General features: G+C 33.2%; 3 protein-coding genes and 1 pseudogene across 6 annotated transcripts; 2 read left to right on the forward strand and 2 right to left on the reverse strand.

Moving 5' to 3' along the window:
- Nucleotides 1–1,977: 1,977 nt before the first annotated feature.
- On the forward strand, nt 1,978–6,862 carry LOC108455527 (ATP-dependent zinc metalloprotease FTSH 8, mitochondrial-like; annotated as a pseudogene).
- A 784-nt stretch (nt 6,863–7,646) lies between these two features.
- On the forward strand, nt 7,647–10,340 carry LOC108456812 (uncharacterized protein At5g02240). Its single transcript, XM_017755494.2, has 7 exons — nt 7,647–8,151; nt 8,704–8,975; nt 9,073–9,109; nt 9,208–9,305; nt 9,421–9,482; nt 9,632–9,755; nt 9,842–10,340. The coding sequence occupies exons 1-7, from the start codon at nt 7,866–7,868 to the stop codon at nt 9,959–9,961; spliced, it is 999 nt and encodes a 332-aa protein (XP_017610983.1). The 5' UTR covers nt 7,647–7,865; the 3' UTR covers nt 9,962–10,340.
- A 227-nt stretch (nt 10,341–10,567) lies between these two features.
- Nucleotides 10,568–15,487, reverse strand: LOC108454685 (telomere repeat-binding protein 2-like). 4 transcript variants are annotated; one of them, XM_017753219.2, is made up of 10 exons: nt 15,065–15,487; nt 13,910–13,992; nt 13,096–13,816; nt 12,673–12,867; nt 12,509–12,571; nt 12,330–12,409; nt 11,878–12,089; nt 11,419–11,733; nt 11,267–11,330; nt 10,568–10,999 (listed from the first exon to the last, which is right to left on the reverse strand). In XM_017753219.2, exons 2-10 carry the CDS (start codon nt 13,988–13,990, stop codon nt 10,844–10,846), a joined length of 1,887 nt encoding a protein of 628 aa, XP_017608708.1. In that variant the 5' UTR covers nt 13,991–13,992; nt 15,065–15,487; the 3' UTR covers nt 10,568–10,843. The 4 variants fall into 4 exon arrangements, with proteins under 4 accessions (XP_017608708.1, XP_052875422.1, XP_017608707.1 ...); XM_053019462.1 differs by having other exon boundaries at nt 11,230–11,330; XM_017753218.2 differs by having other exon boundaries at nt 13,910–14,050.
- A 2,857-nt stretch (nt 15,488–18,344) lies between these two features.
- Nucleotides 18,345–22,603, reverse strand: LOC108457082 (oxysterol-binding protein-related protein 3A). The gene is made up of 10 exons (XM_017755905.2): nt 22,268–22,603; nt 21,889–21,982; nt 21,426–21,542; nt 21,266–21,338; nt 21,073–21,191; nt 20,854–20,975; nt 20,108–20,284; nt 19,792–19,936; nt 19,047–19,225; nt 18,345–18,847 (listed from the first exon to the last, which is right to left on the reverse strand). The coding sequence occupies exons 1-10, from the start codon at nt 22,363–22,365 to the stop codon at nt 18,601–18,603; spliced, it is 1,371 nt and encodes a 456-aa protein (XP_017611394.1). The 5' UTR covers nt 22,366–22,603; the 3' UTR covers nt 18,345–18,600.
- Between the last annotated feature and the right edge of the window lie 4,396 nt (nt 22,604–26,999).

Here is a 26,999-nt window from a genome sequence, read left to right on the forward strand (position 1 = left end):
AACTTAAGTATCTCCATCAACCCAATTTAACTAATAATATATGCTCAACTGCCTAAAGGCTTCAATGATTTGTGCAGAAGGGTATATGTTATTTAAACATTAATATACACTGAATTATTATTTTTTACGTATAATTTTTTAGAGTACATTATAAATATTACATACTTGTACATTATAAATATTCAGTGGTTGACCTGACACTTGATGAATTAACCAGAAAATTATAACAACTACAGGAATAGGATATTCTTAGCAAAAGTCAACATATATAGGTACAAGCCTAAGCATAGAAACTCTTAATTTAAAGTCAAGAGGGCTCACACGTAAAATCTAAACCTCATAAACTTTCCTTCATCTGCTCCACCAGTTTCCTCCTCCTGGCTAATTATTGCATTGTCTCTTTGGGGTTATTCTTGTTGTAAAAGCTAAGTTTTTTTCCTCTTCTTATACTTCATCTTATTAGTAGTTCAATCAATGCAAGGCTTAATTTAGTTATCGTTGAGAATAAGTACTGTGATGGAGAAAGAGCAGAAGGATGATAGGTTTGGCTGCGAAGATGAACTTGTGAGAGAGCTTCTTGATGATGAGTCTCCTCTCTTTGTCCTACAGCAAGGACCCAAATCTAAAACTTCAGGAGAAGATTCCACTAAGCGACTCATCTGTGCAGGGCCGAGGATTGAAGATATCCAGAATGCTTTGTCAGTGAAAACATGGAACGGTACTCAATATCAAGTACAACAGCAAAACAGGTTAATTTGGTTTCCTCCTGTATTTTCCTTAACTAGTTTTCATTTGATATTTAAATGAACAACCTTTTCTTTTTTGCAGAATTAATTCGATACAGCAGGAAAGAGGTTTGACTAAGATTGAGAATAAGTATACTTTAAAGATAAAAAACTATGGCAATTGCATGGCAGATGATGGATATAAATGGAGGAAATATGGGCAAAAATGGATCAAAAACACCCCAAATCCAAGGTATGTAACTATCTTTCTCTTCTAAGCTAAATTGGTATCCGCAAGTAGAATATACTCATTTGTGTGAGGGTGGCAAAACTTTGAGACTTGAGGGTACCCAAGATAAACAATCATGACACGGCTCATGTCTCGCGGGCTGAATCGAGTCATGACACAGGACTGAAAGTTTTGCCGAGAATAGAAATCCCTTGAAACTTTCGATTCCCCTAACCACCTGACAGAAACGGATAAAAGGAAAGGAAAAGCACATGCATCACCCGACAAATATCATACGACAATATCCCTAGTCAAGTCTTAGAACTGGATTTGATAATGCCATCATCAGTTACTTTCCTTGGGACCTCTATATATCTTAAGTAATTTTGCATTTAAGGCGCATGTCCCAGTCCTTTTGTAATTGTTATCCCCACACATATCACGAGTTCAAAAGTATTGAAACCTAGCAGTACTAGGTGTTTACATAAAACCCTATCTTGTAGGTTTCAATCGCAAAACAACTCTATTTTTGGTGTAATTTACTCTTGTTAGGGATATGTAGGTCAATTATAAATGTAAAAAGAAGAAGTTCAAATTAAGTATTTTACATTGTGCAACTAGTGACTATTAGAAGTGTGGCAATTCACTTGATCCGGATGGGTTGGGTCAGTTTTATTTAAATGATTCCATGTTAATCTTTTGAAGTGTTTAAGTAACAAGTGGCTTTGAAACAGGAGCTATTACAAGTGCAGGAACCCAAGATGCAGTGCAAAGAAGCAGGTGGAGAGGTCAAAAGATGAGCCAGATACGCTGATCATCACCTATGAAGGATTTCACCTGCACTTTGCCTATCCATATCTCCCACTCGATAACCACCACCAGCCTTCTCCAGATGATACCATTTCACCAGCCAAGAAGGCCAAGCAAGGCATTTCCGAAGCTGAATCACAAGTCCCGGAAACTATAGCAAATTATACCAACATCGAGCCACTGCCAAGCTCCATTGAGGGTTGCCCTCCAGAAATGAGTTTGGAAGCAGGGTTTAGCCAACAAGGGCTGCTCGAAGATGTGGTGCCTTGGGTGATAAGGAATCCTTCACATAACAATAATATTTCCTCCATTTCTTCGTCTTCTTCATCTTCTAATTACTCTCGTTCTCCTCCTGCTTCACCTTATTCACTATCTACTTCTCCTTTTTATGACCCATATTTAGATATATTAAGCATAAACTCTAGCATTAGGTAAATATTTTGTGCTTAGTGGGTAGAAAAGAAATAACCCAAACAATCTTCCAAGTCTCCACTATTGTATTTGTACCCTTTTTTTTAGTATCATATTTTCTTTCTAATCAAACGATGTTTTTCATTGAAGAATAATTTTTTAGAAATATTAAGTAGGATTTATAAATCATATACACCTATTCTTTTAAAACATTAAAATTTTAATCAAACACCATAAAATACGATATTGGATCACAAAATCACCACCTAAGGGTGAGCACTAATCAAATTAAAATATGAAAAAAAAAACTGACTGATTCGATTAGATCGTTCAGCGTGAAAAACTAGTCTTCACCCTAACTCAATTCTTGCGCATTTACAGCCCAATGAGGGAAAGGGATTTTTGGCCTATTCGGTTTGTTCATAACAACAACGACAACTCATTTTGGATTAGCCAGAGGCCCAGAAACCTGAAACTCAATTCGAAATGACAAAAATGAACTTGTTAAATACCGCGGCAGACCAGCCATCTCTGCTCTGTGCCTCTTCAAAATCAAACAAGATAGAATAAGTAATTTTTTTTTTTAAAGGTATTATTTTCTCATCAACCAAACAGAAGCCAAATTGGCAACTCATCCTTCGATAGTTATCCATTCTGAATCGGCTCATGTTAATATCGTTAGTCTATTGAAATGATTTTCTCTAGAATTGGTCGCTCTCTCTCCTGCTCGTCTCGTTTCAATTTCGAAAATGTAATAACATTTTCCTCTTTTGCTTTTAAATTCAAATTTTTTCAGTCTCCAAGTTTTGTTATTTATTTTTTTTATGATGAAAATTTGAATATTCGTTTCTGCAGAATGTAATATCGAGAAATCTGTTATTGAATGAAAGGCATATACCAAGGCCTGTCGGAAATGCATGCATTTCACACTTCAGTTAAGGGTTAGGGCTGTTAAGGGGATATTTTGCACTAGCTGAAGCTGGGAAGAAGCTTGTTCTCAATGCACGATTGTCTATTTTGGATTCGATTCTCGGAAACCCTAGGATTAGGCGGCTTTTCTCCAGTGGTGGTCCTAAGAAAAGAAGTGAGTTAACACAATTCCCTATTTTTATATATGCATATATATTTTTTAAAAGTTACGCCTTTTATATTGACTTTTCTTTTAATTTTTAATTTTGTATTATTGTAGCTTATGAAAATTACCACCCAAAGAACAAGAAGAGAATTCCTAAGGCTAATGAACAGAAATCTGGAGGATCCATAGGTACTTCATGTAATGGATATCTTTTAAATTTTATTAACGAAAGATTAAACGACTTGGCGATTATTTAGAACTTTAGAAATAGGGAAATTGCTTTTGTCTGATTTAGTTGCAATGCTGAAGTAAGTGAAAACTGACATCAAATTCATACTTGTGTTGAAAGTGCATCTGATTAATATAAATTTTCTTATGTTCTTGTTCAAATATGCAATTCATACCCATGAGAAATCCTATTTTCTAGTAAAAAATATGTGGCTGAAAAAGATAAAGCATGTTGAAGTAAATGCCTATCGTGTATGGTTTATTTGGAAAAATATGGAACCTCTATTAGTTGAAAAAGATTATAATTTCCACCCTCAACCCCCCCCCCTCTCTCTGTTTGATGTGTTCTTCAGATTAGTTTCCAAGAGTTCAAAAACAACTCCTCGAACCTGGCTTGGTGGAAAAAATTGTTGTTACTAATAAATCAGTTGCAAAAGTGTATGCGAGGAGCACGCCTTGTGATGCAAATCAAACTACTGATGATGCTATAGAATCTCCTACCACTGGAGCCCCTACCAAAAGAAAGATAAGCCAAAATAAGTACTACTTTACATAGGGAGTGTTGAATCTTTCGAGGAGAAGCTAGAGGAAGTCCAAGAAGCATTGGGGATAGATCCTCATAATTATGTACCTGTAACTTATGTAAGTGAAGTGAACCGGTTCCAGGAGTTGCTGCGCTTTGGACCCACACTCTTGCTCTTAGGGACCTTTTGGTTTATGGGGAGAAGAATGCAAAGTGGATTTGAAGTTGGTGATCCTGGGGGACGAGGTGGTCGTGGAATATTTAATATTGGAAAGGCGCAGATCAAAAAAATGGACAAGAATGCGAAGGACAAGGTAAGCCATTGTTAGAAGTTTGCTTTGAGACTTTAGTGCTGTTTTCTTACCTGTTTACAAAGTAAGTTTTGAAGGTAATCATCTTGATAATGGTTTACATTTTGTCTTGTTGTCTCAGGTCCTTTTTAATGATGTTGCTGGCTGTGATGAGGCAAAGCAAGAAATTATGGAGTTTGTGCATTTCTTAAAGAACCCTAAGAAATATGAGGAATTAGGAGCTAAGATTCCCAAAGGTGCATTTTTTGTTGGTCTTTCTGGCACAGGGAAGACACTTCTTGCTAAGGCAACTGCTGGTGAATCCGGTGTGCCTTTCCTCTCTATGTCTGGATCAGATTTTATGAAAATGTTTGTTGGAGTTGGGCCGTCAAGAGTGAGAAGCTTATTCCAAGAGGCAAGGCAATGTGCTCCTAGTATCATATTTATTGATGAGATTGATGCAATAGGTAGAGCAAGGGGTCGTGGAGGCTTTTCTGGTGGCAATGGCGAGCGTGAAAGTACTCTTAATCAGTTGCTTGTAGAAATGCGCGGATTTGGAACAACTTCTGGAGTTGTTGGGTTTGATGGCACTAATAGGCCTAATATTTTAGACAGAGCCCTGTTGAGACCAGGTTGGTTTGATCGTCAAATTACAGTTGACTACTTGACATTAAGGGTCGTGGCCAAGTCTTTCAGATATACTTGAAGAAACTAAAACTTGATAATGAGCCATCATATTGCTCTCAGTGACTTGCCGCTCTAACCCCTGGCTTTGCTGGAGCAGACATTGCAAACGTTTTCAATGAAGCAGCATTGATTGCTGCCAGAAATGGAAGTGCTGTGATAACCATGGAACATTTTGAGGCAGCTGTAGACAGAGTAATAGGTGGTTTAGAAAAGAAGAACAAGGTGTGTTGTTCCTCACCCTCTGTCTCTTTCGTTTACTGATGGACTGCGATACTATCTCGATTGGTCTATGTTGTTGATTATGTTTATGGAGATGTAATTGAGTGCGTAGAAGAGTGATTTTGAATTTTCAATGTCAAAATCAGGTTCTCCATTTTCCTCTGTAGTGGTATAATACATTTCAGGATTTTCGTGTAAAGTTTGTACCAAGAACAGAATGTCTTTTTATCACTTGTTCTCTGTGTGATGTTCATTCTTCAGCTTATGTAGTGTCTAATAGAGACATGATTTATCCTTTTCTCAGTTCTGACTAATTTCTGCAAGTATGCGATGAAGCTTTGTCGTCTTCAACATTTTTGGTCTGGTATGCAGGTTATAAGCAAGTTGGAAAGTCAAACAGTCGCTTACCATGAATCTGGCCATGCTGTTGCTGGTTGATTCTTGGAACATGCGGAACCATTGCTTAAAGTAACTATTGTTCCTTGTGGTATCGCAACATTAGGATTTGCACAGTATGTTCCCAATGAAAATCTTCTAATGACCAAAGAGCAGCTTTCTGATGTGACTTGCATGACACTAGGTGGTCGAGATGCTAAGCAGGTGAAATTTCAGTTCACCTCCTCACACTTTTCTTTGTCTATCTTAATATCTTCCAGAATTAGTAACATGAAACTTATTTAGAACTTAAGATCTGATTAGCAATATCATATGTTTGTTGCCTCTAACTTGAATCATGTCTGCATAATTGCTGCGTGCTTGACCATTCAGTTCCGAGGTTGAACTTGAAACAGAAGCTTTAGTATCTTGTCTTCAGGTATCGTCTAGAAAGGGGCTCGTTTGTTGCAGTTTTACATTTTCTTCCATATACATGTTTTGGCCGTAATATTTTGCACTTTTCAGTGCCATTGATATCTTAATTATAGAAATTTTGCCTGTGCATGGAATCGAATGCTTCCATGTTGCATGGTAGATTTCTAACCAAGTATTAGATCGTGGTATGTGGAGTAGGTTTTGTTGAGGAAGATATCAACTGGAGCGCAGAGTGACTTGAAGAAAGTAACCAAGATGACCTATACCCAGGTGGCAGTGTATGGTTTCAGTGACAAGGTTGGTTTGCTTTCTTTCCCTCAAAGGGACGCATTCGAGATGACCAAGCCTTACAGCAGCAAGACTGGTGCAATAATTGACAGCGAAGTAAGAAAGTGGGTGGTTAAGGCATATGAACGAACAATGCAGCTGATAGAGGAGCACAAAGAGCATGTGACTCAGGTCGCAGAATTGCTTCTTGAAAAGACGTCCTTCACCAGGAGGACTTGGTTCGGCTCCTAGGGAAACGGCCTTTTAAGTCGAGTGAACCCACAAATTATGAAAGGTTTAAACAAGGGTTCCAAGAAGAAAACAAGGAACCCTAGGACACAAAAGACGAAGGTAGAACTGCAGGGGATGATGGTTCAGCTCCCTTGGAACCTGAGGTGGTGCCTGCATAGTTCTCTCCTATGGTTGTCTAAAAATATATTCTTTTCAGATGTTAATTAATATACTCATTTCGCCTCCAATTTATCCAAACCAAACTTGAAGCTGTAAAAGGGAAAACCGAATGCCTAAACCGAAAATGAGATAGTCCTCCGATTTTGGTCTTAAATTAAGCTACTGATTTGATTTGTTCATGGTTTGCTTATCTAAGCTGTGTCAATCTAGCATCGTTGTTGGCACAGCTTTTAAGGTTAAAAGCTGTTTCCTACAGCAAGAACAATGCTAAACATAAAAAATAAAGGTTAAAAGCTGTGTCATATGATTCTCTTTGCTCGCTACTCTTTTGCGCGTAATACTTGTACTAATCAAAATTTCACCGTCTATTTTATATTTCAATTTTTTTCTCCTGAAATTTTAAATGTCACAAATTTACAAAATAAAATATAAATAGTTTTTTCTTTGATTTTTGACATTAATTATTAGATTAACTTGGATTTAAAGTATGTTCTACTCATTGATAGGTACTAATCTATCGTACCGATTATCGAATCTTCGTTTGAAACTTACTAGTCGAACTCAAAAAAACCTTAAGTTTAAATAAGAATTTTCAAATAATTCATTCAAGATTTGAATGAAAACATTTAATTAAGTAGTTCAACCATCAATTTGAAATTTTTAAAAATTAAATTATCAAAATATTAAGTTATTAATAGTTGAAAGACCCTTTGGTGAAATTTACCCAAAAATAAATTTAGTTTCTACGGTTAAAATTGACAAACAAACCATGGAGTTAGAAAATTGTGCAGTTTTCTTTATAAATTATATGTTATGTTTACTAAGAATTAAAGAATCTGAATTTGAGTGGAAATAAGAAAAAGTGGCATTTAATTAGCAATTAAAGAGGGGGTTCAACAAAATGATGGGCCTCAACAGATTCACCGAACACAATAAATTCATGGGCTAACCAATTTAACGGCAATAAAAGTAGTGAAGAGGATGGGATAAGGGAGATTGGCAGGTAGGAGGATAAGAAAATTCATAATATGTTATAATATTATGAACATTTCTTACAATTCAACTACCTCTTTGTAACGGCAGCAACCAATCCAAAACCTTTAATTTATTCCTCATCACAATTTTGCTAGCCTTACCGGCGGTCGGATACAACCCGCCCTAACCCAACCCTTCTGGATCAATGGCTACGCTTACACGTGTCCCATTGGTATTTTCCAACAACAGGGTTGCACCAGCTCCAGCTGCTTCATTAAATCATAAATGTAATTGCGTGGCGTCATCATCACCCTTAACAAGAAAACTTCCACATTGTTCTACTCCCTCCTCTCTTAGCTTCAACCCTTTTTCATCTTCATTCCCTTCTTACTCAACGCGACAAAACAAGGGTTTTAGGAGAACATCTCTGGTAGTAGCTTCCATGGCTGATCTCAGCACTGTGCTTGTCACTGGAGCCGCTGGCAGAACAGGTTCTCTCTCTCTCTTTCTCTTGATATATTAAGAGGAGTTCTGTTAATGGGTGAATTGGGTTTTGGGGGGGTTTTAGGGAGTTCTGTTGGTATGCCGAGAAATTTGGTTGCGAATAGTGTGATAACCTTGGAGTTTGTCATGGATTTATGATATTTCTGTTGTTTTCAAGTTAATGAGCATATCAATGTTTATTTCGATTGCTATGGTTTCTTGCAATTACAAGGAAAAATTGTTACTCTATAGGATAATTGGAGGCAAATTTAGCCCTTCTTATTGGTTTTCTTTAATGCTTTACATATGAAAAATGTCTCATTTAGAAGGCTTCTTAGTGTCGATTCAGTAGGCTGTTGTGCTGTATGTATAATTAATCTTAATATAGGCTTCAAATGGAGTTGAACAAAAATGATCTCGATGGGATGCTTAGATGAGTTGCATTTATGTTTTCCTCTGCTTATTATCTATTTCGTAGCCATGGTGGTTCCGTTTTTCAATCGAAGATTGGCTGTTAATGTCCTGGGATTAACATGAATCTATTTGTGGGAGTTTGGCAGGTCAGATAGTTTACAAGAAGCTGAAAGAGAGGTCCGATCAGTTTGTTGTGAGAGGATTGGTTAGAACTCCAGAAAGCAAGGAGACAATTGGTGGAGCAGATGATGTGTTTGTTGGGGATATCAGGGATACCACCACTCTGGTTCCTGCCATGCAAGGAATTGATGCACTCATAATTCTTACTAGTGCTGTTCCTAGAATGAAACCTGGGTTTGATCCGACGAAAGGCGGAAGGCCTGAGTTCTATTTTGAAGATGGAGCATACCCTGAGCAAGTAAACCATTTTCATCTTCTAATTCTATGATTGTTAGTCTTGTTTTCTATTGTTCTTCACTAGATTGATGTTAAGGCTATCTTATCATGTTTCTTAGGTTGACTGGATTGGTCAGAAAAACCAAATAGATGTTGGTGAGTTGTTCATCTAAATTGTTCCTAAATGTTCACTCTACATGTCCAGTTTTTACTTAACCGAATCATATAATAAAAACCCATATTGAAATGGGCAGCTAAGGAGGCTGGAGTGAAGCAAATTGTGTTGGTTGGGTCCATGGGTGGAACAAACCCTAACCATCCCTTGAACAGCTTGGGCAATGGGAACATTTTGGTTAGCATCCTTTTCAGTACTAATAAACTGCTCCCTCATTTGCTTGCCCTCCTGCTCGAGAGAATAGTGAGTACTGATGAATTATTTAGTTTCTTTTTTTTTTTCTCTTTCACAGGTCTGGAAGAGAAAGGCTGAGCAGTATTTGGCTGACTCTGGCGTCCCATACACAATTATCAGGTAGACAACCACTGGTCGTTTAATATTGTCGGTGTCCCTTATTTTCCCCCTCTCTATTCTACTAGTGGAAATGCTATTGACTTCAAAATTATTGTTTGTTAAATCCGTATGACTTTACAACTAACAGTGATCCTTTGTGGCCAAGTTAGGGCTGGAGGGCTGCAAGATAGAGATGGTGGCATCAGAGAACTACTTGTCGGGAAGGATGATGAGCTTCTTCAGACTGAAACAAAAACAATTGCCAGGCCTGATGTAGCAGAAGTCTGCATTCAGGTATCGCCTTTCACATATTTATAATCCTCACCGTTGACATTGGATTGCCATAATCATGCACATTTATTTGTTTTCTTTTCAAACAGGCACTGAAATTTGAGGAGGCCAAATTTAAGGCGTTTGATTTAGCCTCGAAACCTGAGGGAGTTGGCAACCCAACAAAGGATTTTAAGGCTCTTTTTTCCCAGATCACTACTCGTTTCTAATTCTCAAGTTCCATAACTTCCGTCTTAGACTTTGAGTGATGTTATGCTCCTAAAAACTTTTTATCAGTATCTCAAACTTCTAAAACCATGCTATGATCTGCAGAGAGGTATACAAACAAGCAACTCTCAGCTGGTCTACTAAGGTGATGGTGTGATGATATTATCAAAGAATTAGCATTCCTAGTGTTATTTTTGTCTGACATTGCTATGGAACTCGATATTTGAGTAATATTTGCTCTCATTTCTATCTTTTGATTTGCTTTGAAAGCCATACAATTTTTAGGAACATGAGATATGACATGGAGACTGTTGTAAAAGGAACAGCCAAAACATCATGTAATAAAGTTGTTTGAGAAAAGGAAATTGTTTGCACTAAGAACCAGAATATTATTTGCAATGATGGGCAAACTATAGCAGTAGTTTTATCCCCCCTGCTAATGTGAAATTGCCCCCAGCAAGCTATCAAAATCTACTGAAGGACATCAGGGTTTATACATTCGTTAGAAACAGCTTCCAGATATAATAGATTCATTCTTTGTTTATCCCAATTGCCCTTTATTAAGTAAACTCTAGACATATTCCACAATATTAAGTAAAAGAATCATATTTACTGAAATATTCTTTCATGAACATTTCCTGTTAAAACAAAAAACAATGATACAATGTTGTTAGAAATTAAAATTCAAACTATTATTACAAAAGCATCTAAGCATACATTTGTTTATTCAACAAATCATGTAACCGAACTCTATCCGACAAAGGCAGATGGTTTGGTTTCAGGTCAACTTTGAAGTGAGAGCATACTATTACTAAACATAATTTTCATTTACAGAAGATTTCACTACACAGATTTACAAGATCGACCAGAGATGTAGTCAAACCTCAGACACCTGATTTTAGTTGCTGTTGCTTAGCCTGCTGTTGGGACCGGTAGGCATGGACCGCAAGGACCCTGTCCAAAAGCTCTTGTGGCACGGGTTCTCCTCTCCTTTGCTGAGGAGAGATTCTTGCTGTATGGACCAATGTCTTCCACTTATCCTGTACCATATTCCCTCAACTATGTGAAAAATCCTCTAACACGTATACAATATTCAACAACTAAAGAATCTCAAGATAATGGAATCCAGTTCGGAAAACCAAACCCTGGAAGAGTGGTGAAGGAAACTTTAAAAGAACTAATTACTAAAAAAAATTTATACATAAAACCACGCAGTTGTTCTAAACATATTCCGTAATGAAAGGTCAGTAGGGAATGGACAACAATGAACCTCCAATCTGAAGCAGAAACAAAAATGGACCATTCACCTTCAAATCCACATATGTACGATGCTTTGCGTTGTCAAAAGCACGTAATTTGACATCACGCCACCTACAAAAAAATTAAAAGAAGCTTAGCCCAAAGCACCAGAGTCAGCAAATCAAACATTCATCAACCAAAGGATGATTGTAAAAGTAACCTTCCGGTTCCTAGTTTCTCAACTGCCTGAACCAATGCTTCTACTTCTGAAACAGAGAAGGGTCTTCTGATACGCCGCTGGACAAACTCGCGACGCCCAGCTCTGTGATGAATCGGAACCACAGCCAATGCCTCCCCACTAATGGCTGGGACTGATACTCCAGATTGGGAATTCGGAAGAGTAGTACTAGCTGATATATTGGGAAGAGAGGGAACTAGGTGATGGTCCCTTTGAGCACCATTGATGCAACCAACCACAGGAGGATCAAGGGAGATGCTAGAAGTCCTCGGATCTAGAGTAAAAGATGTCGCATGACTAGAAGACAAACAATTAAACCATCAAAATTTTTGAAAAGAGAGCAAGAGCACGGACCACGAAGTGAAGACAGAATGAGAAGAAGGAAAGAGGTGAGGATGGAGGACAATTGAAAGGTCACCCTAACAAATACTAAATACTTACCTTGTTATCCCCTGCTCTCCCAAGCATCGAGGTAGTTTAATTTGTGCGTGCCTGGGCTCCAACATAAATCCCAAATTACGATGCTTGCCATCTCGAGAAATACCAGTCTGAATTAGAGTTTTACTGTCATCTCTAACCTTCTTTCCTTGAAGAAGGATGCCGACATGTAAGCCATCTCCAAGTACAGTAGTCACTGCTTCCATGACTGACCTCTATAATAACCACTGGACATTAATTATCAGCAATATACAGATAGGAACCAATATGCTTGACTTCATATCTATGAAATTGAAGAATAAGAAGCCGCTTCATCTCTGATATGGTCATACATTATTTCTTGAAATGACCTATGCACCGGTGATAAGAATATGCATTTTATCGAATGGATAAAATTTTGTACATAAAAGATTAGAAAATAATCAAATAACAGCAAAGAAGGCAGTACTGCATACTTTCAGTGAACCAACAGTGGCGGTTGTAGGAATCTCAACAAGAAGTTCTGGAACCTTGAAGGATTTAATCCGAAGCTTCACTGAATAAACCCGAAAAAGAAAAGGAAGAAAGGTTAGAATGGATGGATAATACGGCCATCAGATCACATACTAAAACATTGCACCAAAGATCTTCATACCATTACAGTCTCTGGACCCAGGATGTGGATGTGGACTTGCAACTGAGGATGCCACTCTAATGGCTGCACGTAAGAGGACAGATTATTCAGAAAAAACTGAATCTATCCCTAAAGCCAAAGAGCAGAAAATAAACTAAAAGCAGAAGCTGGCAGCCAAATTGAACCTGCACAATAATTATCATCATCGACTCTCTTGTCAGCAGCAGAATTGAATCTGTCATCAAGCTGAAAGCCTCGATCCGACCCATAGAAGCGGCATTGATTAAAGAAATCCCTTGTCTTCAAAGGAGAGATCCTCTTCGATCTTTGACGACTATAACTAGTTCTCCCATCGTGGAAAATCTTTCTTCTTTTCCCATCTGAAAACATTAGTTAATCAGGAAATAGCATTTAGTCAAGAAGGTAATTTATGCTGCTAAAAGAACAACTATGGGAATGAATGCCTACCATATCCAGTAACATAAGCAGGAACTTATTACTAGTCGCAAACTTCAGCGACTTCAATAGACTGTATCATGACATCTAGAATTACATTCATACTACAAGAGCAGAATCCATTATTAATATACCATAGGATGGTCATATACCATTTCTAAAGGAAGCCCCACCATTCAAATTCGGAGATACTCTCCAACGTCTGGATGAAGACAGGTTCTTAATTCTTTGATCTGCCATGTAATTTCCGTTATCATCTCTACTAACTGTCTCTATAGTATCAGAACGCCTAGAAGGACCCAGAGTTGTCCAATCCTTGAACAATGATGTCTTGCTTCCTGAACAGAAATAATGAGGAGGTTTACAGTCCATTTCCAACGCATCCAAACTGCCTGTAGGCTGAAGAGTTTCACTTTTTACAGTTTGAATGATTGAAAGTTCAGCTCCTGCATCCTCAAATTGCCCTACAGAAAATTCCCCAGATATAAGAGAAGAAATGCCTAATTCAGAAGAATGGTTTGCGTTTCTACCACTGACATTGGCCAACTTATCGAAGCCCTTTAAACTTGAATAGGGTTTCAAATTAAACTGGTCTGGAGCATGTGAGAACTTATTCACTGTACGGATTTGGTGATAACCAGATAAAGTTTTTTCATTGTACGTTTCCTTATCGGAAAGGTTGCACTTCGATGATTGAATCTCATCCTCTTGTTCCTTTAAAACACGATTCTTACAAGCATTTTGCTGATCCTTTTTACAGTTAGGAGGCACAAAAGTTTCACCTTCCTGCAAAAAATCACCGGCTACACTAACCAAAATTTCGAAAGCATGTTTCTCATTGTTCCCACTTTTCTTCCTAATTGGCACCCTAACCTGAAACCAGCAGCAAGCAATAACAGTATTTTAAAAAAGAAAAAAAAAACTATTTTTTGAACATAAAAAATACGAACATGAGCATTTCTTTACCCTTGCTGATCTAGAAGCTCGAGGGAACACAGGCACCTGGTAGCCGATGAAACCATATTCCAATCTTGTCTGTGACACCATGTCTTAGGCACTCATTGAAAAAAGAACTCATTAAGCATAACCAACGAGGTAGACTAGATTCTGTAAATGAGAAAAATAAATACAGCAAACGAATAGTACGAAATTGATGATCCAAAATGATTCAGAAATATGAAAACTGAAAACCGAAGCCCAAAAAGTTAGAAAACTCAACAAATTGAACAAGAGATTTTGCCTGAACAAGAAAGAAGAAAGATAGATGCATGTAAAAACAAGCAAGCAATGGCATCTCATTTAAGGATGAATGAGGCAGGCGTAAACTTAGTACGTATTCAAAGGTTTCGAGTCTAATACGAGCAATACAGCATGGTTCAGTCACCTATACAGCAATGCCTATGAGAAAACAAAAATTGAACTCCATCGACTCCATAGCATGTTGGTAAATGAAAATCGTACCTAAAAACATGATTTATCGATGGCATAATGAAACCAAAGGCAGCCCTCATAACATATAATGCAACCTAAGGCAGTCCTTATGAGATAATTCTATACCATCAAAATAGGGGAATCCGGAAACGGAACAGTTCTTTACAAACCACTAGGCATCAATGTTACTTGGACTCTAAAATACAGGTCCGACATGAATATACTCGATTTTTCAAAGTATTTGAAGGATCATAATCTAGTATCTATATGTGTGGGATAAAGAAAAAAAAAACAAAAAAAACACCTACATTTGAAAAGGGAAATTCAGACAGAAAGATACTAGACATTCAAAAATGGTGTAAGAGGAAAATCAATTTCAGTCCATGTCTTGTAATTTATTACTGCAATAAAATAACAAAACCAGGACAGCACATGTCAAAAGAATTATCTCATTGAATATTATTTTATAATTTAGAGAACTGGGCTTTTTAGATCCTCAAAATCTAATCATCTGTAAACACAACTAGAAATAAAAAATCAAAATGTTCCACTTGGAATAACAAACTTCTCAAATACTCAAAGCCAAAAACTACCTTAAAACTTTCCACCGAGCAGAAAACAATGTCCTAAATGACCCAAAATTTGCAAGTTTTACGACCAAGACAAAAAAAAATTTGAAAAAAAACTCACCTCTAAAAATGGGTTTTTTGAGTTTGTGTCTGATCAATATAAAACCCCCATGAAACCACCCAAAACTGCAACTTTTTTTGGTTAAACCCACGAAAAAAAACTGCTTACATTTATATAAGTTGTGGCTTTAACTGGACTAACCGGTGAGTTTACCGGTCACAGAAGGGTAAAGCAAAAATTACATTGGACCAATTCCTCCGTTTTGGTTGATCCACTCCTGTCTGTATCAGTTCTATAGGAGACACATGGAAGCCTGTCCTTCCATTTTGGTTAATCTTATTCTCGTTCACATAAAATTACGTTTATTCTTCTTTGGTTATTTTGGATAATTGAATTTTGAAGGGTTTTTTTTCGACAATTTTTGCCATAAAACTGTGACAAGGATGTGCTTTGCTATCACATTGTCTATTTCACTCGCACTTTTTCCCCAATGAGACAATTCTATATTCGAAATATATAGTTTTCAAATTAAATCGATGATTAAATTTTAAAATGTTTTGATTTAGATGTAAATAATATATTATTAGTTGAAATATGATGTATATTATCTATATCATTAATATAACTCTTAACAAAGTTAATGGTACGAATTAATCAGTGTTAATTCGATTAGAAAATTACTAAAATATTTTTATAATTATAATAAGTCATATTATTCTAAGATATTTTAATCTTTTCATTTTAATGAAAATCTTCTGTAATTAAATTAAATCATATTATTTTAAATTATTTTAGTCTTTTCATTTTTAATAAAAAAACAATAGTAATTTTTTTTATTTTAATAAAACCAAGAAAAACATGCATACTATTGAATTTGAATCCACATCAATTGAGTTAATAAAATTTTAAATTTATCACTCAACTAAAATTTTATTTCGATATTATTTATACATATTTTTAATATGCACAATTTTTATCTCCACCAATTATATAAATTAATAATGTTAATTGAGTTTGTGTCACAAGTTAACTCGATTCTAATATTATTTATCCGATGTATTTATGTGTTTAAATGTCATTTTATTTATAATTTAATTTATTTTTATTTTAATATCATACATATTTAATATATTATTATGATTAATTAGTTTTAAAACATATATTTCATTGTTTATTGCATATTATTTTTAAACACACGTCTGTGTTTTAAATTTGTGAGTTCAGACTCATATCGTGTGATAAGATTTCTAGTATTTAATATGTGAATTAAATTATTATTGTTATTATTATTATTATTATTATTATTATTTTGGTATAATCACATATGTCCTTATTCATTTTATGGTCTAAGTCTATTCATGTTTGGGTTAAGGCTGGTATTTAGGTAAAATCCTCCCAACAATAGAGTTGAGCAAGAAAAATGAAAAGTGATTTGAATCGAGGTCTTTGAATGATTTTTGGAATGCAAATTTAAAAACCACAGTTATTCAAAATTGAACCGAACCGAACCGAATTCTATTTTTATTTAATATATAAACTTTTTATTTTTATGATATAAAAATAAATATTTTATATTTAAATTAGTGAAAATAATTTAAAAGTTCATCAAATATTATTATTTTTAGAAATATTCATGAAAAAATTGAAATTTTGTCAAATAATATTCAAAAGATATAAAACAAATCTCATTTTGTCAAAATAAGTCTAAATATTCAAAACCATAAATTAACGTGAAAAAATGGACAATAGAACCAAATCAGACCAAATTATAATGGACGGTTCAAAATATCCAAAAGAAACCTGATTGAAATAATATCACCTCTACCGAACAATATAAACAATATAAATATCCAAATACATGAGAAGAAGTCCACATCCATTTCTTCTAACCACTTCTGTTGCATAGATAACTTAAGTATTCTCCAATAAATTTTAATTCTTTGGTTAAAATATGTTATAACCCTTATATTCTTTGTAAATTTGATATTTAATCTATGTACTTTGAGTTCTAAGAATTTTTCTCCTTTTACTTTTCAAATTTCAAATTTCAAATTTTAGGTCCAATTTTTAACAATTATAAAATTATTTGTTAAATTCAAATTTATTATAATGCTATTTTTTAATTACATTACTACTAAGTTTTTTTTATTTCAAAATGTCACACAAAAAATTTAAATTTAAATCTAGGTAAAAATAATTTAAGTTTATTTGTTTTGTTTTTAACCTAATAAAATATCAGGTCAGTAGTTTGCACATGATTTAACGGAAAATTGTGTCACATAAATAATGGTTTATTGAAGTGTGAGAATTGAATCAAAACTAAATTTTGATGCATTCAAGTGGACTAAATTAATGTTGATGTCTATCATTGCAAATTGCATCAAAGTTCGTGTATAATTTTAGTATTTATCTCTTTTACTAAAATACAAAAATATCTTAAAAACTGCACATTCGTTCATTTATGCTATTATTTAAGCCATTGATTGAGTTATTATCACGAGTCAATCGGGCACTAACTTTGTTAAAAAAATTACAAAAATATCCTTTCGCATTTAAACTAAGTTATATTGTTTGAAGTTACTTTAGTCATTTTATTTATAAGGAAACAATAAAAATATATATATTACGATATTTAAACTCACATAAATTACATTAACAAATACTTAAAATTTTCATTCAACCAATGCTCTATTTTGATTTTTATATATATATATATATATTATGCATAATTAATTATTTCCATCAATTGCATATTTATACTATTATTTTAGTCCTTATTAAGTTGGTGTCGCAAATCAACCGGACACCAATTCGATTAGGAAAATTACACAATATTTTTGTATTTAAAATAAGTAATATTATTTAAGGGTACTTTAATATTTTTAAATTCTAATAAAATTTACATATAATAAAATTTGAACCATTTAAAGCAATAAAATATTAATATTACCACTAAACCATAATTTTATTTTAATATAATATTTAAAAATTAATTTTAGTATAATCTTCTATTACCTTCATCAATTGTATATATTCTCATTGATTGAGTTGATTGAATTGATGTCGGACATAAACATAACACTAATTCAAGATTTATAACAATACCATACATTATTTTTAATATTATATGTGTCATGTCATATTCAAAATAATACTATAATTTAAAAACTTCAATACATTCCTTTTAAGTAATTTCCTCCGCGATAACTCTCAGCACTAAAGTCAAGAATTTTGATAATAATATAAATACGTTAATGATTTATTTTATTTAATTTTAACAAATGTAGACTTTTGCATATTATTTTGTATCTACGATCATATCATAATCAAAATTATCGAATTTTTAAAGAAAAGAACCTGAGTAATATTATATCATATATGATTTAATGATAAAAATACAAAAACTTTCTTGAAAACCATGGACCAAAAATAACTAAACAATAAAATTCTAGAAATTATAAATAAAACAGAACAGAATAAATACCTATTATGTAATTGTTCTATAATTGACACTAGCCACAACAGGAAACCGAAGTGTAAAAGGCATAGAAAAAGAATATATCACACAGTTCAAAAGCAAGCGCAAAGATGTGCTTTTAGTTAGCAGCCAAATCTTCATACTGCCATGGGTTGAATTCAGTGGACTTAATGTCAATCTCCTCACTGCTACTCGAGCCATCTATGGCAGCTCGGTGTTCGGTATACTTGCCGTTGTATTGATAAACTTCCAAGTCACCCCAAGGTGTAGCAGCAACTTCGTTGGCGAAGTCAAACCATTTAGGCGTGAATTTATGGCCCTTTTCCTCCCTGTTTTTCTTTTCAGCTCTCTGTATTTCCTCCAAACTGCTCAACAAAAAGAGAGATTATATGAATTTGAAAGTGAAAAGTGGCATAACAGAAAAAAGGAACACTAATTCTGAAAGAATTACAACAACATAACCTGTTTCACCTCTATTAACAACGCTCATACAATCAGCAACATGTATATGTGCATAAATAAACATAAATTCCAAAATCTAGTTTGAGGTGGAGGGGGAGAAACCTGCTCTTTTCAAAGCCTGCCTTAGAGAGGTCACCCTGCTCTAGTGCATATCTGTCGGGACGTAGGCGAGAATCAGATGCCAATAGCTTCTTTGGAGCAGTATCAAAGCTGTTAATCTTATGCGCAAAATGTGTGTACTGGAATTTATCATTTTTTGGAGCATCAGCAAGTTTCCATGCCTGCATAACAGCAACAGAGTAACGACAAGCAGTTCAGTACTGGGGGCATAATCTTTTCTGTACTACTTAAAGCGTCACAAATTATTAGCAAATGTAAGCATATTAGTCCTCGACTGCTTCAATTTTGAAATCAAAACACTCATCATGTCAATAGAGAAAATGTTATAATATGTAAACAAAACTTTCAACATCGCAGATAAAATACTACTGAAACCAGGCACCAGGCCTCTCTTGTTCATTGCTAGAAGCAGCACCATTTATTTAACATGTCTGAAGCTATTGAGAAAAGTAATACGTATGATACTTGGAAAACAAATCTGTTTTCACCATTCTGACAGGAAATCTTGTCTCAAAAGTCCAAAGTTAATAACTACGGGGGAAGGCTCAGCATGAATAAATTGCTTTCTGATTAAGAATCCCATGTAAAGAAACATCATTCTTTGTTCTGGTAATTTTTTGACAGGAAAAAAAGAATATTCCAGAATACAAGCATCAAAAGAACTAAGAGAGTGTTTCCGAGAAGAATAAAAGATGAAAACAACTCAGAGATGCTGAAAAAGACTAACCTCCTTTAGTTCAGTGCCTGGAAGTGGTTCCCCTTCACTATCACAAGGTTGATAACTCATTGACTCATTCCATTTCCCAGTCATCAATATCTTTGGCTCCTCAGCGGAATTATACACGTATCCATCAATCTCATACCGGCCAGCTCTGTGAACAAGCAAGACCTAATGTTAAATTGTGAAGTGAAATCCTTTCAAGATTTTGATGAACCATTTTTTTTTTCTTTTTCGGTCTTCAAAGAATATGGAGAGAAAAAGACACTGGCAATTTGTGCCTACATATGCAGATGAATAGTAATTTCTCGTAATAGAACTATACCCAAACCAACCACACGGTTGAAAATATAGCACGGCTTTGTCGCCTGTTGTCAAGTTTGTCATGATCATCTCCCCTGATGAGTCAACCCAGGTTCGTCCAAAAATTAAGTTGTTAACTTTCGTGAGAGGAGGAACCAAATCAAAAACTGTGCCATCTCTTTTGAGAGTCACACGGGTCCTGCACACAATTTTAGAATTTATGTGTCAATACCAAGAGCTAACCTTAAAAATAAGTTGGTTTTATACTTTCGTAGATGTTAAACAGTGAAAAGATAACCCAAATGAGTTCAATTTTATCAGATGAGAGGCACCCTATGAGAAAATGATACTGAAGAAGATTAGGTGGGAGAACATAAAAAATCAAGTTTATGCATGACAGCCACACAAACTCTGACAGATCAGAGTGCATAAAAACAAATTCTTCCCTACCCATTACAGTGTTCTTTTTTGAAGGTTACAGAAAAGTCAATAGATGCTAAATGTACACAAAGTCAAGCGTTCAAAAATTTTGTTGAATTTTTCAACCTATTCTCCAGCAAAAATAAACAGAATTGCAAGAAGAGACCTTTGCATAATAAGTACAGAAATTATTCTAATTTCCAAGAACTCCAGAGATTAATGCTGCTTCTATTGGCTTATAGAATATGCTCATGATGTACAATTGTACACGATGATGAATTTGAAAAACTAAAGCAAAAAATAGTAATAAATAATGTCAAACAAGTTATGAAAGAGAGCATGTTTTACCTTCCAAGTGGATAGATATCTATTGAGTTTCCCAAAAATTTGGTTTTCACTTTAGAAGAAATGTCATAAATGAAATGTTCATTTTCAGCATGACCAGCACTCATTGGAGGATGATGACTAACCTGAAAGGGAAAAATGTTCGATAAATACCTTTAACACAGCAACCATTTAGAGAGATTATACGAAAACAATATCACAAATAAGAGCCCAAAGATCCACCTGTTCAGCTATAAAAGTAATGCCACCATGATTAGCCATTTCATAAGTCTCACCAAGTATGGGATTGAATGGTTTCCAGGTACGTTGATAGGCATAGTAGACAGATATAGCCCATGAAGCTGCAATTAGTTACTATTAGTCTACCTATATGGATTTAGAGCAAAAGGGAAAGAGAGGTTAGAAGAAACCTAACTGGTGTACACTAATCGCATGTAAGGATCTTCGCATTCATCAGCCAGATCTAGCAGGTACGAGTACTCCATCAACTGTCACAGACAATGAAATCGATAAATCCCACTGAGAGAACAGCAAATAACTTTACAGCAACAGAAGTGGGATATAAAAACACAAACCTCTGCCATTTTCTGCAGCATTGACATTGGCTCAAAAATAAGTACTGGAAGTGTCACCATTGATGTAACATCAGAACCTATATACTTTTGCATCATTTTCCAGTAACTGTCCCTGTCCTGTTAAACAAAAAGCAAAGTTGTAAATGCCCACATAAGCTAATAAAATGCCATCCTCATCATTTCAAGCCAATCGAAGCTTTTCACTAAATAAGCATCACATGCCAAGCAACATGCAAATATCTCATATATTCCAGCGAATTGGAAAATGTTAGCCCAAGCAAAATATATTCTTAACCATGTCAGGATCATCATTACTACAATACAACCCTGTTAAGCGCTAATGATAATAAGGCAACATAACACTTAATCCTTTAGTGATTTTGCATGCACTGCATTTTTCAAATTAAAGCACCATTTTCTCATTTTATCGAATTAATATGAATATCCCAAAATTAAGCGTTACCTCCTGTTTCCATCTTCCTCTCCTTGCTTCTTCTTCGGCATCTTCAGTCCCTCCTTCTGGATTAACAACTTCAAGCCCTTCATATCCCATTAAACTGTTCAAACAGGAAAACAACCGTGAATCCTATCGAGTTAGAAAACCTTTCTTAAAACATTCAAATAAGTTCATTTTTAGCTAAACCCTCTAATCATCTCTGAACAAAATCACAGATCTGATACAACAAATTCCTTTTAAACAACATGAAATAAATAACAACTTTAAAATTGAACAAAAAGTTATTACCACTTGGAGATCGAAGCAACCAAATGAATTTCAAATTAAAAAAAATCCAAGAAAAATAAATCAAATAAAATTAAAATTAAAAGACGGATCGTAATACCCGTTGACTGATTTAGTCATGGCGCTACCAAAATTAGATATACCGCTAGCGATGGACGCAAAGAAACCACCGCCTTGTTTGGGATCATTCGGCGCCATCTCTCTCTACTATTTTGCAAAAATAAAAATAGAAAATCACAGCTCGAAACAGAAGAGGAAGAAGAAGATAGGTTTAAGGGAAGGAGGAATTTAATGTTTTATTGTAAGATCGGTTTATGAATTAATTAATGGGGAATATCTTCTCTCTATCTTTCTTTCTTTCTTTTTTCCTTTAGTTTATATTTTTTATAATGATGGAAACAGCGAACTCTAGCGAAGCAAAGATGCTAGTTGGCGGTTCTTTGTTTTGAAGTCAATAATGGAGATGTTGGACCACGCGAGAGCGCGTGAAATTCCAACCGAGGCGGCTTTCGAAGAAGTAACAAAAAGGTTAAACTCTACAATTAGTCTCTCTACTTTGCAAAAGTTATGGATTTAGTCTCTATATTTTAATTTAATCAATTTAATCCCTGTACTTTTTCAAATTTTGGAATTTTAGTCTTAACCCAAAATTAGCAATTAAATATATTTTTTCAAATTTAATTAATAGTCTTGCACTATATGTATAGTTATTAAATTTAGTCCATATTCTCCAATTAAATCATTCTAAGTCTCAATAATTTTAAATTTTGAAATTTTAGTATTAATGTAAATAATAGTCGTTAATCTATTAACTGAATTTATAATGAGTAATATGTGGAAATATCAAGTTCTGACATGACATTATACATATGATAATATATTTGTCATATCAAATTTTAAACAGACAACCATCTCTATAACAATCCCATTTCTTTGTCAAGATTTTTCTATTATAGAGAGGTAGTTTCTATACATCTGTAACAATATGCTTTCATAAATAGATAATTATTGTAAATCTTCCATAAAATTCATATCGTTGGGAATCAAATAAAAGACATATAACAAGTGTATACATTATTGTTTTTTATGTATATTTTATTTTATTTTCATTCACATGACTAATTATGAAACTCATACATTTAATAAGTCCAATTAATCCTTCGAGTTGTCAAATTAAATTAATTAATTTATCATTAGTTATTAAATTCAAGTAATCAATTTATAAGTTTACGATTTTCCAAATTCATAGTACAATATTAAATTAGGTTTATTGAATCGATATCTTTAGTTCCCTCATTAAAGATTATTTCATTTGATAAAATATGATTAATAAATTTTTATGTGAAATTTAAACATTTTATTGAAATAATATTTTAATTAAAATCACTTTTATTTAATAAATTATAATTAATAGTCTTGCTTATATGAAATAACTATGATTTTACTTAAAATTTTAAACAATAAAAAAATCTAATTTATTAAAGAATGTACTTCATAATTAAAATAAAAATATTATGGAGGATCAAAATAAAATATAAAAAATAGTTCTACTAGAAACTTGATTGTTAGTAAAATGTTGTTATAACGGACGGCTGTTATAGATAGAATCGACTATAATATATCTTAATTTAATAAATTAACAAATCTCAGATGGTGATAATTGAAATTTTAAAAATTGAAAAGTACAAGGTATTTTGGTAAACTAATAATTAAAAGAATTAAAAAGAGAAATAAACCAAATTAGCTATCATCTTCATCATTCAATCGTTTCTACCAGTAGCAGCCATGGTTAAGGTTTGTTCAAACTCCCAAGCTCGATTGTAAGTGCTCCCTAGGCCCGTTTTTAAAATCCCGGTAACTTGGTTAAGCTTATCCTAGTAATAATTTAACCTAGGGTTTATATTTGGAAAAATACTCAATTAAAGTATAGAGATTAAACCCATAATTTTTTATAAAATACAGGGACTAAAAGCAGAATTTAACCTAATAAAAAGGAGTGCAACCTGGGTTCCTTAGCCGGCAAGCCTACACGGGGTTTGTGGCTACTGCCGTCCGTTTCTACGTGGGTCTTTCCTTTGCCGCGTTAGAAATTTCCACAATATCGTCTCGTTATGCGTCTTTCTATTATATTTAATTTAAAATTTTTGTTCTTCTATTTCAATTTCATATAATTTGTTATTCTTAATGTTATTACCTGGCCTTTGTCCTCTATTTTCGTCTGTTATCAATATATATTATTTTTAAAAGAATCATTCTGCCATTTAAATGCAAAATTATGGTAAGCAAAAAAATCACTGATTTGTTATTATAAAAAGATAAATCTTAAAATTATATTTAAATTTAATTTAATGTACAATTTTATAGATAATTTAAATTTTATGTAATTTTATACATAAATTTTTATTTGATATAATTCTTATAAATTATCAACACAGTTATTGATATAGTATTATTTTATGTTTACATGTTACATATTGAAATTTTATTTTATCTAATATAAAAATAAATTAATATATTTATTTATTTAAATATGTATAATTGAATCAAAATTGTGTATACAATTGAGCCACAATCAAAGTTTTGTATATATAATTATACTAAATTAAAGTTTATGTATCAAATTATATGTCAAATATGTCTATGTATAATTTTGAATTTTATTCCTATAAAAAATGATAAACTACAAAAATAGTCTCATATATTTGTTTAAGTTTATGTTTTGATCACTAATGTTTCAATTGTTACAATTTGATCATAAATGTTACCGATTGATAATATAGAAAAGAAAAGAAAAAAAGGAAATATAGAAAATGAAATAAGTAAAAAGAAAAAAATAAAGATACAAGTCGCAGGCCCACAATAAAAAACTTAAAAAATTAAAGATGTGTATTTCACGTAAGCATTTAATGTTATCAACCAATTTTTAATGGTTATTAACGGACCAGTGATTAAATTACTATCAATCGATAACGTTAAGTGACTCAATTGACCAAAATGTAAACTAAAACAAAGATATAGAACTATTTTTACAAATTTACCCTAAAATAATTACCTAATCTCCATTATTTAATTATTTAATATTTTCTAACATATAAATAATTTGAAAAAAAAGCATAACGTTAATTATTGTAATAAGAGTAAATTATGCTAAATTAAATATCTAAATTTGCAAATTGAATATAATATACCAACGAAAATCATAGTTTGACTCTAAATTAATGTTATTTTACTCTAATGTCAAATTTATTTATTTATTTTAGTAATTTGATGTATTAAATTATTAATCATATGTTGTTTTTAATTTTAAACTAAACAAAGAATATTCTATATAACTTACTTTTTAATTTAAAAATTAATAGATTTGAAGAATTATTTATTATTTTACTAATTTAGTTATAAACTTAAAAAATTATAATTTCTCTCAAATATAACACTGGTTAAATGAAAAGGGCCTTGGTCTTCGACTTTTAGATGTTAAAAAGAAAAATTTAAGGGACAGATGTTAAATTATTTACCGCGATGAAAATGACACTTGTTTTTCTGGACTTTGGACCAGCCAAGGTTATCAAAAAGAGAAAGAAAGTCTAAGGCTAGTAGAATATCTTAATTACATCATCAACTTTGAATTTTTTATATTTCAATTGGAATAGTTCTAAAGGATTTCTTTTTTTCCGAAATGACATGGAATATTATTGACTTTGATAAAAAAATTCTACCTGCAAACGCCTTACCTAAAGTTCAAATTTCGGAATCTAAAAATATTACTAACTTTTAAAGATTTATATTTGAATAAATTTATATATTATCAATAAATTTGATAATGATATATTATTATTCCATCAACAACATTTAAAATTATAGAATTTTGTTTACGGTATAGATTTAAATTCATACTATTATTGGAAATGATCAACATCCATGTATAAATCACAAATTTGTGTTCAAAAATTATATAAACTTCTATCATTCAACTAAGGGCTTTAATTTTGATATTTAAAGATGACATTAAATTAAATGAATTTAATTTTAATATATATTTGAATTTATTTAATTTATTTAACCTTTCAATCCAGATTCAACAAAATATTACCCGAATATCAAAATTCATTATTTTTTCTAAATGAAATTAAAATGAAAGTAAATGTGTAGTAGATTCAAATATTTTAATCGTTATCCATATAAATAAAAATATATAAAATCTAATATTGTCTACTTCAACTAGTAAATATTCAAAAGTTAGATATCTAAATTCTTCATGATAAATTCAATATATAAATCGATAAAAGTTTGTTGATTAAAAAATGTGGCAAGGAGGTTGGAAGTGGCTCATTTAGTGGGTTGAGAATCGTAACTGACTAAGTTGAGGGATGAGAGACTATGGGGAGCTTCAATGGAGCTTAGTTGAGAGATAGATAGAAGAAAAGAGTACCCCCGTTACGAGAGGTTTGGGGAATATTTAAGGAAGCACTTAATGTGTCATATGTCCTCTTTTGATTAGTAGGATTGCCATTCAAAGTGGGTGCCTTATTAGATAGACTACATAATTCGATATGATGGGGTTATACAGTATGGTGAGTAACAACAGTCAAATGGGGGGGGGGAGGGTTGTAGGGCATGGAGGTTAGTGAAGCCTTACCAAGGCATCCTTGTTGGTGGAGGTGGAGTGGGGTATGTATAACTATTGCCTTCAGTTGAAAGAAATGCTATAAAGTGACATTGTCTAAGAAGGAAAAGTATCGATGAGGCATTTGTGTCGTAAGCGAGGTCTATTTGATTTAGGAAATGCCTTCATATCTCTTATTCACAAAAAAAAAAAAAATTGGTGGAAATTT

The sequence above is a fragment of the Gossypium arboreum genome, chromosome 9, assembly GCF_025698485.1.
Source record: "Gossypium arboreum isolate Shixiya-1 chromosome 9, ASM2569848v2, whole genome shotgun sequence".
Lineage (NCBI taxonomy): Eukaryota > Viridiplantae > Streptophyta > Magnoliopsida > Malvales > Malvaceae > Gossypium > Gossypium arboreum.